The sequence below is a fragment of the Myotis brandtii genome, unplaced genomic scaffold, assembly GCF_000412655.1.
Source record: "Myotis brandtii unplaced genomic scaffold, ASM41265v1 scaffold953, whole genome shotgun sequence".
Classification (NCBI taxonomy): domain Eukaryota; kingdom Metazoa; phylum Chordata; class Mammalia; order Chiroptera; family Vespertilionidae; genus Myotis; species Myotis brandtii.
Window position 1 is genome coordinate 1589124 of NW_005371933.1, and position 16431 is coordinate 1605554.

The 16431-nt window shown below is 52.5% G+C and overlaps 1 protein-coding gene across 1 annotated transcript in view; it reads left to right on the forward strand.

Moving 5' to 3' along the window:
• GALNT14 (polypeptide N-acetylgalactosaminyltransferase 14) overlaps nucleotides 1-15860 on the forward strand; it is a 189707-nt gene extending 173847 nt beyond the window's left edge. Inside the window, exons 11-15 of the mRNA XM_005886056.2 lie at nucleotides 1169-1261; nucleotides 4833-4916; nucleotides 5604-5748; nucleotides 14095-14214; nucleotides 15313-15860. Coding sequence (XP_005886118.1) covers nucleotides 1169-1261; nucleotides 4833-4916; nucleotides 5604-5748; nucleotides 14095-14214; nucleotides 15313-15471 — 601 coding nt within the window. The 3' untranslated portion in view covers nucleotides 15472-15860. The remainder of the gene's footprint in view (nucleotides 1-1168; nucleotides 1262-4832; nucleotides 4917-5603; nucleotides 5749-14094; nucleotides 14215-15312) is intronic.
• Nucleotides 15861-16431: the final 571 nt, after the last annotated feature.

Here is a 16431-nt window from a genome sequence, read left to right on the forward strand (position 1 = left end):
ACAAGAACTGCCTTCAGAGCCCCAAGAACTGGGCTGCGTGTGCATAACTCCTTTCAGGCCCATCAGCCTGAATGGAAGGGCTCGCCACAGCCCTCTGTTGAATGCCTGTGTTCCAAATAGAACCAGAAATCTGGAGGAGCACCCCGTCTTTCGTGAGCCCCAAGTTCACTGCCAAGGGCCTCAGCAGGGGCTGCTCCAGGCTGCTTCCCTGGCATCCGGTTGTTTTCTGATGAGATGTTTCTGTGCTCCGGGCTTCTTCCCGGTGTCCCTGCCTCTTTGACTGCTGAATGATGACATTCTCAGTGCCTCTCTCCCTCTCTGACTTCTTTCTGTGTCCTTTAGGGTCAGACTCAGAGCAAATACCTGATTTTAAAAATAACCTAAGAGTGCTCTAGCACAATGTCTGAGATGGCTTGATTACTTAATTCTTTACACCTGCAAGCAGCTAGTTGCTTGGCCCACAGGGAGACCTTGGCGAGCTGGGGCCTCCCCACACCCCCTGTGCAAAGCGGGAGCACCTGGAGCAGGAACGGGGAGGCCGGGGCAAGGTGGCGGCGCGGCCCTGCTCTTTCCTCCTGGCTACTGGTGCCATGTGGATGTGCCGGGCTGTCCTGGCTCTTTTCTTCCTATGGTTTCTTTTTTGAGAGTCACAGAAGTTCAGTTTCTGGGTAATTTTCGGTTTCATATCTTTTGGGAAAGAGTTTGTCATTACTACGAAAACCCGATGTCTTGGGGTGAAGGTACCATTGGAGACTGGGTGGGACGGGGCTGGGCTCAGCACCCTGGGAAGAGTAGAGTTGCTGGACCATGGTGGCCCCCGCCTGGGTGATGCTGCCAACTTGCTCACATGTGTGCATTTAAAATATATATATATACTGTATATTTTGTATATAATTTCAGAGAGGAAGGAAGAGGGAGAGAGAGAGAAATAGAATCATCAATGATGAAAGAGATTCATTGATCAGCTGCCTCCTGCATGCCCCACACTGGGGATCAAGCCCACAACCCGGGCATGTGCCCAGACTGGGAACAGAACCGTGACCTCCTGATTCATAGGTCGATGCTCAACCACTGAGCCATGCCGGCTGGGCCATGGGTGTGTATTTTAACTGGGTATGTCCCGGGTCCTCTCCGGTCGCACCTCCCTGACACCCCCTGTCCTCCCCAGGAACACCAAGCGGACAGCTGAAGTGTGGATGGATGAATACAAGCAGTACTTTTATGCTGCCCGGCCGTTCGCCCTGGAGAGGCCCTTCGGAGAGTAAGTGTCCCTCCGGTTGACTGGTGCCGAGTCAAGAAGAGCCCCAGCTCACAGGCCCGAGGCCAGCGGGTGCTGAGAGGCCTTCGCTTAGCTGGTTAGCTGCTAAGGCCGTCCAGCCCCAGGCTACGGGGCTCTCCCTTCACAGCCTCTGGTTCCTGCCGGGTTCTGGGCGGGCAGGGCTCAGGCAGCGTCTGTGGAATGACTGTCTGGCAACCCTGACCACCAGCTCCGTGGGTGGGCTCTCCTTGTCCAGTGGACTGATATTCCCAGGTTTTCACAGAAAGGTAGGATGTGGGACTAAACTGCCTCAGTGCCTGCAGGTCGGAGTGCCTGCCTCCTGGTGCTCCGTCACCCAAGCCTAACTCCTCCTCCTCCCTGGTGCTGCTGACATGACACTCTGTAGCATCAGTCTCAGGAGGCCCTCGCTCTGCCTACTGGTCCCCCTCTTTCCTGGCCAGCGTCTCCCTCCAGATCCATTTAAATCTTCTCCGTTCTCCCCAGCTGCTGAGTCCACACTCTCCTGTCAATCACAGTAGATGACACCTTCTCTTTTATAGATGGAATAGATGCTATCAACTTCCCAAGACACACCAACCTATCCACTTCACTGTATCTGCACCATCCTTCTCTATCTCTTTCCTCTCCAAGGACAAGGTGTGCCTCCTGCGGTGACGGGCCAGCCCTCCACCGACACTCCAGACGCACCTTTCACTCCTGCATTCATTTATAAATCAACATTTATCGAGTTCCCACTGCCTGGATTCATCTCTGCCTGCCTCCTGGCTCAGAGCTTATCAAACTTTAATGTGCACACAGACCTCACGGGGATCTTGTTGAAATGTGCATGATGGTTCGGTGGGGCTGCATTTCGGATAAGCTCCCAGGTGGCCCTGTGGGGCTGGTCAGAGGACCTCAACTCAGGAGCGAGGTTCTAGGGCGATGGAACCCAAAATAGCCCCCACATTGCAATCCCCGGGGGAGCTTCCAAACCTACTGATGCCTCCACTCCACTCACAGAGAGTTGATTTAGTCTGGGGTGTGGCCTGGGCTGTGAAATATTTTAAAGGCCCCCATCCCTCCTGGTGATTCTAATGTGCAGACTGTGGGAACCACTGCTCTAGGGGACTTTGTCCTCTATGTGTCTCCACTCCCACCTCTTCTCTGCTGCATGGTTCCTGTCAGCATTTGAATTTATTCAGCCTTTTACATCTTCAAAATAAAAAGAAAAGGAAGCCCAACCAGTGTGTCTTAGTGGTTGGTTGACCATCGACCAGGAAGTCACGGTTTGACTCCTGGTCAGGGCACATGCCTGGGTTGCGGGCTTGATCCCCAGTAGGGGCATGCAGGAGGCAACTGATCAATGATTCTCATCATTGATGTTTCCATCTCTCTATTCCTCTCCCTTCCTCTCTGAAATCAATAAAAAAAATTTTTTAAAGAAAAGGAAAAGGGACAAAGAAAACTATAAAAACTCTCCTTCAATCCAACTTGGCTTAGTACCTACACCCTGTCCTCTACTCCTTCAGAGCCAAGCTTTGCCAATCAGCTGCCTGCATCCGCTGTCCACTGTGCCCGCTCTGTGATCTGAGGCCTTGCCCCTCCCCCGTCCTCTTGCTTGCTCCCACCTGGCTCACCCATGACTCCCTTGGACCCCATACCATCTCTGTGTTATTGCATTAGTTTGAGTCTCCTCCTCCCCAACCCCTTCTCAGCCCAGTGCACCGCTGTAGTTTCTATAACTACCATGTTGACTTTTGTTCTGCTGCTTGGGCTCCACCTTCTCCGTCTCGTTTGCAGCATCAGTTTTCTCTTGTCACCCTTATATGTTGGTCTTCCCTGAGGATCTGTCATAAGCCGCCTTCTTCCTGCACATTCTCTCTGGCGTCAGCCACCACTTCTGTACTGCTGCTGCTCGCGTCTGTCACTAAGCCCGGACCTCTCCTCTGCGCTCCGGTCCCTTAGACCCAAGTCTCAACGGGACGTCTCCACCTGCATGTCTTCCAGGCTCCTCCAACTCAAATTCCAACCGAACTCACCCACTTTGTGCCTAAACTTGCTCCTCATCCCATAATCCCCATCTCAGTGAATGCTCTTCTTTGCATCCTGTTGCCCAAGTCTGAAATCTGGGTGTCAGCCTCCACTCCTCCCTCTCCCCTCACATCCAAGCCGTCACCAGGTCATGATAACACTGCCTCGTTCGTACACTGAGCACCCAGGTGCCTGCTAAACACAAAATATTCAGCACTTAAAAAAAATTCCATTCCTGTCCCCATGTTGCTTAGAGCCTGGTGAGGGAATGTGGTTAGTGCTATGTAAGAAGTCCTGGTGCCAAGAGAGTGGTCTTAGGGGCAGCAGGCATAGCTGGGACAGAGCAGGGCCAGTCTGTATGGATGCCCGGGAGGGACGAGATGGAGATGTCCCTTTGGTACTTGGATGTAAGGGACTGGTGCAGATGGAGAGAAGTGGAGGGACTTGCACCTGTCACTTCTCTCCATTCCCAGACCCTACTTTTATACCTGAAATCATGATCAGCACCCGTGCTTCTGCAACTGCCTCCTAACTGCTCTCCCTGCCTCCAGCTTTGCCCCCTCAGACCCACTCGCCATCAGTACGACGCTCTTAAAGTACAAACATCACGTCATGCTCTGCTCAGAACCCATCAGTTGCATCATTGCCCTTAAAATAAAGTCCCACCCACCTCCTCCACAGAGCCTCGCCTCACAAGACACGATATGGTCTATATCTTCATCTCTCATCCCACTCATTTCCCCTCTTCCATCCCCCCTCACACATACATTTGCACACACACATATGTTCACCTCCTACAGAGCTGCTCCTGCCCACAGAACTAGCTCACTTTTTTACATGCATTACTCTCTCTCTCTCTCTCTGCTAGTCCCCTGCCTCTACGAGGGCTCCTGCCTCACCCTCTTTCTGCTTTGTCTAGATAACACCCACTTTTCCTTCAGTGTCATCATGTTCACACTCTGAGTTTCTCCCACAGTCTCTGCGCGCTCACCCACGTCCACATCGGGTGGGGATCACTCAATTCATTACCTTTCTCTAATGCTCAAAAGCTCATCATTATATCCCACATTGGGCACGATGCCTGGCACATAGTAGGTGCTCAAGAAATATTTGGTGAACAAATACATGACAAGGCCCCAGAACCAGCCAAAGAAGGGGATTCTTTGAGGCTGGAGCAGTGGGGGGTGGTATTTCAACTGCAGAATCCTAAAAGGGATTTGTGAGTAACTAGACTCAGAGGTGCGATGGTGAATTATTACAACACACCGAATGTCCTTGTAGCCTTGCTTTTAATGAAAAGTCAAAACACCCCCAAAATCCATTTTCAAGTTAAAGCACAAGTCCTTGGTGTCGTTACTGCACCACTGTGAGCTATTGCTTAGTGTTTCCATAGCGCTGTCTGGAGCTCTAGAAATCTCTCTCAGTTCATTTTTCCAGTGCCCCCCAGAGCGATGTGGGCGCCGAGCATGGGCACAGGGTGTGCCATGGGCCTCCCAGCCCGGCCCCTGTCTTTGACAGTGTGTTTCATCCTCTCTGCCCCCAGCATTGAGAGCAGATTGGACCTGAGGAGGAAACTACAGTGCCAGAGCTTCAAGTGGTACCTGGAGAATGTCTACCCAGAACTCAGGTATCTGCCCTACTGTGTGAGCCTTTGTGGCTGCAAGGAGAGGCCCTCGCTGATTCGGTCTGGATAAGGGACGGCCTGTGGCCAGCGGGGTGTACGTATATAGAGAAATCCAATTAGCTCCCCTTTATCCTGCAAATCAGTAGAGGAGTGATATTAACCAGTAGCATGAGGGACTGAGGTTAACGAGGACCAGTGTTTCTCAATGGCTGGGGTCTGAGCCCTGGGTGTGACTTGAGGATGTAGAATTTGCAGGTTGGCTCCATTCCAGCTCCATCTGACCTTTGGCTCTGGGGTCTTTCCTGGCTGCCTTATTCCTTGGGGTATCCTCTTCCCTAGCAGAGTTCAGGGCGCAATGCCCTGCCATTCTCTAAACCAGTGGTTCTCAACCTTCCTAATGCCACAACCCTTTAATACAGTTCCTCATGTTGTGGTGACCCCCAACTTCATTGTTACAAATTGAACATAATTAAAGCATAGTGATTAATCACAAAAACAATATGTAATCATATATGTGTTTTCCGATGGTCTTAGGCGACCCCTGTAAAAGGGTCGTTCGACCCCCAAAGGGGTCGCGACCCACAGGTTGAGAACCGCTGCTCTAAACACTGCCCCCACCTCTTCAGCTGCTAGTTAGCGTTCAAGTCCCAAGAGCAGCGGATTCTCACCTCTCCTGGGGCTTTCCCCTAGAGTCCCCAAGGATTCCTCCATCCAGAAGGGCACTATCCGACAGCGCCAGAAGTGCCTGGAGTCTCAAAGGCAGAAGAACCAGGAGGTCTCCAACCTCAAGTTGAGGCCCTGTGTCAAGATCAAAGGCGAGGATGCAAAGTCCCAGGTGAGTCACTGGCTGGGGATTCGAGAACGTGTGCCTCTGTCGCCTGCTCTTATGTGACACCAGGTGTCCAGTTATACCCAGAGCCCAGCACCGGAGCAGGAGAAGTATGTCCCCCTCACTCTGGGGCGGGGTTCGCTCCGCCGGGTTCCATGGAATGTCTCTGAAAGATGCCTTACCAGGCAGCATCGTGCCCATAGGGAATTGCCATTCAGTGAGCAGCTGAATGAGGATGTCATTGGTGCCCAACCTGCTGGCAGTAAATATGGACCTGGTCAGGCAGGGTTGGTGGGACAGCTACTCCGGAATACGAAATGCAAACAGAAAAGCATGCTGTTGGGTGGCACTGCTCCAGCCTGGAGTGCCTGCTCTGCGAATCACTGCTCCAGGAGGTGACGTCAGCTTTGCTAAAGCTATTAGCATCCTCTGCCACACCCACCTCTGAGCAGGGCCTTGTTCATCCCCATCCTGCCCGCACCAGGCCTGGGGCGCTGCCTCCTGCTTCCCCCAGGTCTGGAGGAACCCCATCACCCCTTAGCACACAGGTTTTCTGGTGCCTTAGTGATTCATCAACATAGCACCTCTATGTCCTGTGGGCCAGTGCACTCCCTCTCCCCCCGATGCTAGAATGGCTCTTTTAAAGGTCACTGACAAATACATGGCCCACTTCAACCTCTGTACCGTTTGCCTGCTGGATGCACTAAAGTACACCCATCTCGCAAATGTCCCTCCTGGCTCTGGGGGCTGTGTGATCCAGATTCTCCCACATTTCCATTCTCCCTGTTCCTGTGTTCTTTGCTGGTTCCTCTCTCCAACTCTCATGCCATTACGGGGGGGGGAGTATTCACCATGGATCTCAGGTCACTGTTCCTTTCTATAAGTGGTTTCTTGGAGATTTTATCAACGCTTCCAGCTTTGGAAACCTCCTCTGTTTCAGTGATTTCACAAATTCTGTATCTTCATCCATCTATGAATCCATTCACTCACTCAGCAAACATCTACCTTCTCTGCTAACTGTGATGATGCAGAAATGAAAGGCTAGGTTGCAGGCCTCCGTGGACCCTCAAGGGATCTACTGCACAAAGAAGCAAGCAAGCAAGCAGCCATTCTCATATGAACTGTGTCCTGGATAGAGTTTTGTCCGGATGGTATTCAACGTATGCATGAGAATCAGGGACATCTTCCCAGAGGACTTGCACTTGAGCTGCATCCTGCGAGATGAGGGGCTCTGTCATTCCAGTCCTGCATACCTGCCTTGGCTTCCTCACGCTTGGTCAGCATTCCTCAGTGTCAGCACTGTGGACATTTTGGAATAGATAATTCTTTGTGGTTGGGTTGTCCTGTGTTCTGTCGGCTGTCTAGCAGCATCCCTGGCCTCTGCCCACAAAACTGCCCCAGTTGGGAACCACTGTGTTAGATGACAGCCATAGCCTCCAGTCCTTGCCCCTCGGCCCCCATCCGGCATGCTATCGCCTCATCCTTGCTCCCCATCTCTCTACAGCATTCAGTGGCTCCCCATTGCCTACCACAAAAATCCACATTCTTGGTCTGGCCTTTGAGGTATCTCACCACCAGCCTCTACTTGCCCTGACTTTTCCAAGAACCATCTCTCTGCTCCATCAGGACACGGGAGGGGCTGCCTGAGTCACCCAGGAAAGGAAGCAGAGGTGTCGGTTTTGCTCTGGGTGGAGGGCTGGCTGGGAATGGCACAATTTGCTCAAGTGGCATTTTGTAAAATGTTTTGAGTAGGTGACACACACCCCTCTCTTCTGAATCGTGTGTGGGCACTGCTCGTGGGGATCCCAACAGCCAGGATGCTGCGTCCCCCTGTCCCTGGGATGGGAGTTTTCCCGTCAGTGTCCAGCTAAGTGGAGGCTTTTCAGTACTCGATGTCATTGGCTACATATAGAAGTGGGAGGTGGGGTTCTTTGGGTCTCGGGGAGAGGTCCCTAGTCGCCTGGCCCTGGGAGAGGTTGCCAGGCCTTTATTGGACCAGAGGGTCATAGTACTTATCCCAGCTGACTTTGGGAAAGGGGGGAAAAAGGCTCATCTGTGGGAAACTAAGGATTATCGTAGTAACAGTCTTCCGAGTGAGCAGCATATTTTCCTAGACAATAGTGCCAAGCTGTCTCTCCTCTCGGCTTTGGAGAGAACTGCTGGGTTTGCACAGCAGCAGGGTGAGTTAAGGATAATGGAAGAACACACTGAGATGGAAGGATGTGCAGTCTGCTCCAACTGATGACACGGGGTGCCCCTGGGACCCCGGCCATCAGGCTGCGCGCTGGGCTGCAAGGTGGGGCCGCGCTGGATTAGACACAGCCTCTCCTAGAGGAGCCCATGGCCAGCAGCGGCACTGGGTGCAAGGCCAAGCATTCTGAATCCACCTGAGACTGATGCAAGTCCACATGACTATTTCAGCTAGCATAGTTCCCCAACCGTGTGTGCGCGTGTGTGTGCATGTGTGGAGTATACACCTTTAAGACTGACTTACGTTACCTTTCTCTCTCTCTCAGTATCTGTTCCTCCTTTCTATATAAACTTGCAGGCCTGTCTTTCTGGCTCCCACCCCTTCTGCTAATGCATCATGGCATCAGGGGTTCTGTCCGCTTCCCCCTGCCTTGCCTCTTCCCTCCTCCGTCTCTACTTGCCCTGCCTCTGGGCCTGTCCAGAGGGAGTCAGTCTGCTTCTCAGCCCTTCACATGACTCAGACGCCCTCTTTCCTGCTCCCACCTTTTCTGTCTCTGAGAGGCCCTAGAAAGTAGGTACAGTAGTCCCCATTACCCACGGTCTCGTTTTTCCATGGTTTCAGGTACCGTGGTCTAAAAATACTAAATGGAAAGTTCCAGAAAGAAACAACCCATACGTTTTAAGTTGTGCACCGTTCTAAGTAGCGTGATAAAATCTAGGGCCTCGTCCCAGACGTGAATCATCCCTTTGTCCAGCACAGCACACCGTACGTGCTCCCCACCCGGTGGCCACCCAGCAGCCCTCTTGGTGATCAGATACCGTATCTCGGTATCACAGTGCTCGTGTTCAGTGATCTTTATTTTACTTAATAATGGCCCCAAGGCATAAGAGTAGTGATGCTGCAATTTGGAAATGCCAGGGAGAAGCCATAAAGTGCTTCCTTTAAGTGCAAAGGTGTGTATGTGTATGAAAAAAACATAGTATATATAGGGTCCGGTTTTTAGGCATCCACTGAGGTCCTGGAATGTATCCTCCGAGAGAAGCGGGGACTGCGGTATTACTGTTATCTTCATCTTACAGATGATGAAGCCCAGGCCTTGGAGAGATTATCCAAGGTTACACTCTAGTAAGTGATGAAGGCGGATTTGGGAAATCTGGCCATTGTGCCCTGGGCACTTTGCTATTGCAACTGTTGCCAGAGTCATGGCTGGTTCTAGAACCTTTTTATTCCAATTTCACCACGGAGGATGCCTGTCCCCGAGATCCTCTTCCAGGTTGTAAATATTAAAGCTATAAATCAGCTCCACTTTGACAGGAGACAGCTGGCAAAATTCTTCTTCTGGGCCAGTTCCCAATGGCAACCCCTCTGAGGAGGGAAACAACACTCACACCCCATGTCCGGACTGGTAGGGGCCAGACCAGAGAGCAGGGAACCTTGCTGGGAACCGGGCAGTGTAGGCATCGAGGCCCACACTCGGGGGGCTCCACACCAGACCAGGGGACACACATGGTGCTGGCTTCCAGCCTAGACTACCCCCCTTTTCTTCCCACCCCTGGCTCTGTCCCCCATGGTGAACTCCCAGCCTGCATGTCTATGCTTGGTCACTGTCCTCTAAATGGTCCCCCTTGGATCTGAGGGTGTGCAGGGGACACAGTCCACCTCGGGATTCAGGGTCCTACACGTCTGAGGTGAAAGAGGACCAGATTGTGGGAGCCCAGAGCTCTGAGTCCTGCTCCCATCTGGCCACTCACTGGCCAGGTGGTGTGTGGCGAGGCCCGTGGGTTTCCTCGTTACTGCAGGGAAGTACCAGACCATATCTGTCCTCTGCTCTGATGCTGGCTGTGTCCCTGCTTCACCTCAGCCCCACTCGTCCTTCACCTGCCTCACCTCCCTTTCGGGGCTGGCTTGTCGACCTTGGGAGCAAATGTGTAATCAGGGTGTGTATTGAAAATGTGGGCAAACTGGCGCCTTGGTTCGAAGGCAAGAGAAATCCATCGTCAGTTTGTAATCGTGTGAAGCCCAAGGCGCCTCCAGGTTAGAAGCTTTCTCTTAACTTTATTGGATTCCCTGGAAGGAAGACCCATGCACCAATCTAGTTGCTATCCCAACGTAAAGAAAGGGAAACCGCATAAATTAAAAAATTCTGAGTGTGTTCTTTTACCTGGATCCCAGCCATTTAGGCTACTGGCTGGTGGCAGCTGGATACCCTGGGTGGGTGAGATGGAGATAAAGGCTCTTCCCCCAAACCCGGACGCACATTGGCTCCTGGAGGGGAGTCTGCCTGTGGGACAGGTCGCCAGCATGTCACCTCCCCTGCCTGATGCCACCCTTTCTCCCTGAGTTTTCTTAGTACACCTTGAGAGTGGCCCCTTCCCAGCCACCTCTCCAGCATCTCTCCTGGGAGACAAAGAAAGGCAGTTTTCTACAGGAAAACCTCTAGGGCCCTCTCTCTCCCTATTGCAGCGGTTCTCAACCTGTGGGTCGCGACCCCTTTGGCAGTCGAACGACCCTTTCACAGGGGTCGCCTAAGACCATCCTGCATATCAGATATTTACATTACCATTCATAACAGTAGCAACATTACAGTTATGAAGTAGCAACGAAAATAATGTTATGGTTGGGTCACAACATGAGGAACTGTATTTAAAGGGCCAGAAGGTTGAGAACCGCTGCCTATTGGCTTCCTCCATCATCACAGTAACCAGCACTGGCTCTGCGGCCAGCACCCTCTGCACACGTAGACGTATTTACCCGTTTGTTCCTCACAGTGACCTTCTGCAGTAGGGATGACTGTATCTTCATTTTAGCACTGGCTCTGGGGCCAGCACCTTCTGCACACGTAGACGTATTTACCCGTTTGTTCCTCAAGTGACCTTCTGCAGTAGGGATGACTGTATCTTCATTTTCCACATGAGGGAACCGAGATGCAGAATTAAGAAACTTGCCCAAGTTTACAGGGTTGATGAGCAGGTGAGCCAGGGTTCCAGCCCGGCAGTCGGTACATTTGGATGCTCCTTCAGGGATCCGGGTGCAGCGAAAGGTCAGCTGAACTAAAGTTTCACTTGAAGCCACTTGTTCGTTCCAGACTCCTTGTCTGAAAAGCTTCGAGGGCGTGTTTGCTGGTCGATTGTGCTGCCCAGTGTGAGCTTAGAGACTCAAGGCCAACAGTGGCCCTGGTTACTCAGCTCAGATCCCATCTCACCAAGGAGGTCCCATGTTCACAGTCTACCCCGGGGTCTGCTTCCGGCATTGCCCGGAGTAACACTGACCTCAGTAGTGGACGTTCTTCCTTTCAGTTGTACCTTCCTCCCAGGCGTAGGTGTTGGTGATTAAATAGACAGGAATGTGAAGCACCTGGGACTGACAGGTCCCGTGAGTGAGCTGTTTTGGCCGTCTCGCCACAGCCTGACTGGCAGTGCCGCCCCTGGCATTCCGTGTTTCTTCTCAGTGGTTCACTCCTTCCCACACAGAAGGAGTTTTGAATGGGAAACTCGCCACCATCAGTACATGCTCTGGGCTTCTGTGTTAATGGAAACACAGCCCCCTAACTCTGTTTCTCCATCCAGTGCAAGACAGTAGGCCCCAGGCTGGGGAGGCCTGCTTCATACCAGCTTTTACAGCTGCAGCCAGATACGCATTTGCTAGAGAAGTCTGCCCACTGCCTGGCGGTCTCTTCTCTCTCCCATTGCAGCGGCTGTCTCCAGGGACTTCTGAGCACAGAGGGCCTCAAAGCTGTCCAGCCTGGACCATCCTCTCCCCATCACCAGTTCCCTCTTCCCGGGGAGAGCTCCCTCCTCCTCAGCCGCTTACCAGCCTGTTCCAAAGGGGACAAAGCCACCCATGCCGCCTCCAGGATGGCCTCTGGGTTTCCTTCCATGGGTTTGACTGTGCCTGTGTGCACTGGAAGCGGGGGCTTCGACTTAGCCAGTCCCCCAAATAGAGCCATCAGCAGAGGCCCAGCACTTACAGATCGAGGCCAGACCAATCTGAGCAACCGCTGTGGCCTTCCTGAGTCCATTTCTGATTCCGGGATTTGTTTAATAAACCCGTTCATCACCGGCCATTCTGGGAAGGAAGTCTGCAGGGTGGGAATCGGAAACCCCTCCTCACTCCCTGCCCCGGCTCCTGTGTTCTAGCTCCCCCCTCCACCCCTCGAATCTCCTCTCCTGCAGATGTGGCCATCGAGCCGTGTTCCTCTGGGAAATTCAGAGGCTGAGTTATGTCAATGTCAGTAAAGCACCAGCTAATGGAAAGTCCACTTAGTGAAAAGGCTTCGATCCCTGTCTGTGGGGGTCTTGAGGTGGCATCCCCAGGGGTGTACCCTATGCCAGGGGTGGGCAACCTTTTTGTGAGTGTGTGCCAAAACCAGCAAAAAAAAATCTCTGACTCAAAATTCTTCTGTGTGCCAACCCTAATTTTTTGAGAACATGTTACGCTTACTTGATATCTAAAAATAAAAAAGTCGATATTAAGAAAAAAATTGTAAATGGAAAATTGTAAGAGAGTGTTTTGAGTGCCAGCAAAAGTTACTGGTGTGCCATGTTTGGCACGCGTGCCAGGGGTTGCCCACCCCTGCCCTATGTACTCCCTCCCAAAAGGTGTTTGTGTTTAGGTTGTCTCAGATGTTAAAAGAACCACCCCCACTCCACCTGCCTCCACGCCATCCCTAGCACTTCCAGTTTTCCAAGCCACTAGGATATTAAAAAAAAAATTGCCAAAATGGGCTTTCAGAAATTAGGGTACAAGTTTTTAAGTGTTTGTCATTGACCCAGTTAATCCTTTTCATGTGAAAAGTACAAAGCCAGTGTCTGGTGGCGATCACCAGATAATTGCAGGGTTACCGTTAAAATGCTAAGGCATAGCTCTGAGGTGGGGTCAAGGGACAGAGGATAACCCTCATCTTTCCACTTCAGTGACTGTGTTTAGCCTCATTTCCAGACTCCGGCAGAAGGCGAGAGGTGAGGCCAGTTGTGGGTGGGCCCGGGTAAAATGGCTCCCTGGCAGTCCTGCCCTTGAAGCTGGGCCCAGGCCGCTTGTCTCCTTTCCTAGCAGAGCAAGGAATTCTCTGGGTCAACACCCAGGACCTGGTCCCACCTTCTAGATCAACTCTAGACGTCTAGGACCCTGAATCCCTCACCCAAGGCCCGAGTCTGATTTCAGGACCTGCGTGGATCTCACCCCTGGGTTGGTCCTCCTGAGGTGGACTGTGTCCCTCGCACACACCCAGACCCAAGGGGGACCATTTAGAGGACAGTGACCAAGCGTGGACATGCAGCTCCCCTTGGGGCATCCAATTCAGGAATCATCTTCGCCCCGTGATGAAGGCAAAGGGCAGATCTCCACATTTATCAGCTTGGGCAAAACCTCTTGGAGGTTCACCTTTTGGCATTACTATGCCGGCCCCTTCGCCCCCTGGTGTAAGAACTGGGAAGTGTGTGGGCTCTCGGGCTGTCAGCTGCTCTCTGATCTCTGGCACTTGGAGGAAAAAGTAAGGAGCATTCCTGGTAACAACCCCCTTCTCCTTTGTCATCAGAGCTCTGCTTACCCGTCTGCTTTCTCAGCTTCTCTCCCTGCAGCAGCTCTGGCGCCGGGGGTCTATGCTGCTGGGGTGCCGGAGCACATGCAGCCTCTTGGAATAATTTTATTTCTCAGAACTTTCCTTTTTCCCACTGCGCTCCTCTTCCACTGCCTCCCTTGGGACACTTTGTTCCTTTGTCTCTCCATCTGCCTCCTGTTCCCAGAACCCTGGTTTAGACTCCCTTTCAGAGAAGAAGGGAGATTCTAAAGACAGATGGGGGGTGACCTGCCAGGTAGCTGCTAGAACTGCCCAGTGTGGGGAACAGACACCTGTCCACACAGAACTTGGAGACCATGCAGCTCAGCTGGGCTCGGGTGTTGTTCAGCCCCTCCCAGAGGTGGCTTCTATGCCCCGGCCGGTCCCCCCATGGGGTGTAGGGATGGAGACTGCAGTGGGGGTGTGACCTAAGAGTCTCTGGCTCTTTGGTAGCATGTTCTAAGGTGACCTTTCATTGACGATTGATTCCTGTCTGGCCCCTGGTACTTTTTACCAAACCGTCCTATCGCACGTGAGCTCGGTGGTATCCCACCAGTGGTGGCTTCCAAGGATCCTCATGTGACACTTCCTGGCCTCTTCCCTCCAGATCTGGGCCTTCACATACACCCAGCAGATCATCCAGGAAGAGCTGTGCCTCTCCGTCATCACCTTCTTCCCCGGTGCCCCGGTGGTTCTTGTCCTTTGCAAGAATGGAGATGACAAACAGGTAAGTGCACAGTGCCTGCCTCGGTGGGTAGGTCTAAGAGGGAGTGTTGGTAAGAAGGGGGTCCTTGTGGCTGGGAGAGGGACAAAATGCTGCCTCTGATGCCTCCGTGGTGCCAGCCGCCATAGCCAACTTGGCACGTGAAAGTCTGTTGACCTCGTTGGGCTGCAGCGTGCATGTGTGTCTTGTACTATCCTGTCTTGCTCTGATGCCCTCCTGGGAGCCCAGAGCAGGAGAGGACCAGGACAAAGCCTTCAGGGCCACAAGGATGAGCAAGGCTCAGACTTTCAGGGGCCTTGGGCTCAGGCAGGATGTCCACCAAGTTCCTAGCACTCCCGGTACTGTGTGCCATGTGTGCAAGTCCTCCAGCTGCCGGGTGCTGGCTCCACCCAGTTCCCACCAGGGAAACAGATTCCAATGCCCATTTTATGTCTTACTGGCTGTGTGACCCATGGCAGGTTACTGGGTCTCTCTGAGCTTCAGTTCCTTCCTCTGTGAAATGGAGTTGATGATGCCCACCACGCGGGGTAGCTGTTTAGAGAAATTATCTGAGATGGTGATCTCCCAATACATGTCCATTCCCTCCCTGCTTGTCCTGCAAGGTGGGAAGCAGCAACCTGAGACCCCCACCCCCCTGGTTGGCCCCCATGTGCTGAAGCACTTTGAAGGAGCAGAGGTTTCCAGGCTGCCCCAGAACCCCACCCCTCCTGCATCGCCATCCCCCTCACTCCCCTGTCTCCGTGACCATGCAGACACCCATGCGGATCATTTCTTTGGTTTCTCCTGTGACTAACTTGCTTCGCATTTTCTAGCTTATTGCTTGGAAGGTTATTCCCTTCTAATGAGTTTTCCTAGCAAACATATTGATTTTGCTTTACTTTTTTTTTTATCTGATTAAAAAAACAACAATAATACCTGGCAAGGCAATTAGTTGCAGTTTTATTTCTCCATGAGACCGTGAAGTCGGGTCTCGAGGTGACCCTAGCCTTTTAAATCAGAAATTAAGCATTTCTGGTTCTGCTGGAACTCCTCATATTATTGATAGGACTCGGCCTTCGCCAGAGAATCCTGGCTCATCCTCTCTCCTCTCCGTCTTCTCAGCAATGGACCAAGACTGGCTCCCGCATCGAGCACATGGCCTCTCACCTCTGCCTAGACACAGACTTGTTTGGTGATGGCACTGAGAACGACAGGGAAGTCGTTGTCAACCCGTGCGAGTCCTCGCTCATGAGCCAGCACTGGGACATGGAGAGCCATTGAGGATCCATGCCAGAACCAGCGGGGCGGTGGCGTGGCACTTCCCCGGTGAGAAGCAGACTGGAGATCAGGCTGCAAGCAACCCATGATTATTGCAGACGCCCTGAGCTGGGAGGTGGAGGCAGAGCCTCCCAGGGCAGGAGCGGATGTCTCAGGGAGGATGGAGGAAAAGCTTGCAAGCCACATGTTCTCAATGCCACGAAGTTCCAGTCCTGGCCTGGTCTGCCCCTGAATGGTGTCTGGCGACAGAGATGTGATGGGAAATGTTAATGTGTTTTCTCTTCCTTACGCAAGAGGCCAGAGAGAAAAGCCTTCTTGTCACGAGGCCAGGGCTAAATTGAAAGCTGAGGAGTGGAGGTGGTTTTGAAACAAATAAATGAACCTTAGCAGTTGTCTGTGTATCTCTTACTTTGTTTCTCCGTACATGAGCTCAGGGCTAGGCCAAGTTCTCCGTCAAGTGGGCGCCAGGGGGCTCTGGGGTCTTGCGGCAGGTGGACAAAGCAGAGAGCAGAGAACAGGGCGGTGGGAGACCTGGGCTGCTACTGACTGGCTGTGTGACCTTTAAAAGACCTGTCACTTCTCCGGCCCTTCATTTCCTGTTGTGTCAGGTTTGGTAGTTGGAGCTCATCAGTGGTTCTTACCCAGGGATACCTGGCCTGTCTCATCTGGGAAAATTGCATCTATTCAGGGCTCAAGGTTCTGCCTGCGGAGATCCCGCTTCAGTAGGTCCAGGGTGGGGTCCAGGCTCCTCAGCTGAGCCCCATGCCCCTCACAGGTTGGAATCACTGTCCTAGATGGTTCCGTGGGCCCTGATCGTCTGCAGCCACAATGCAAAGGATTCTTTCTCTAATCAATTCCGGTGTGCTCTGTGTCTGGTGGTTGTCCATTCTTATTAACTAGTGTTTAAGAGACAAACCAATCTGTATTGTTTAAAAGCTCCCAAAACATGCCTGTACATTCTCC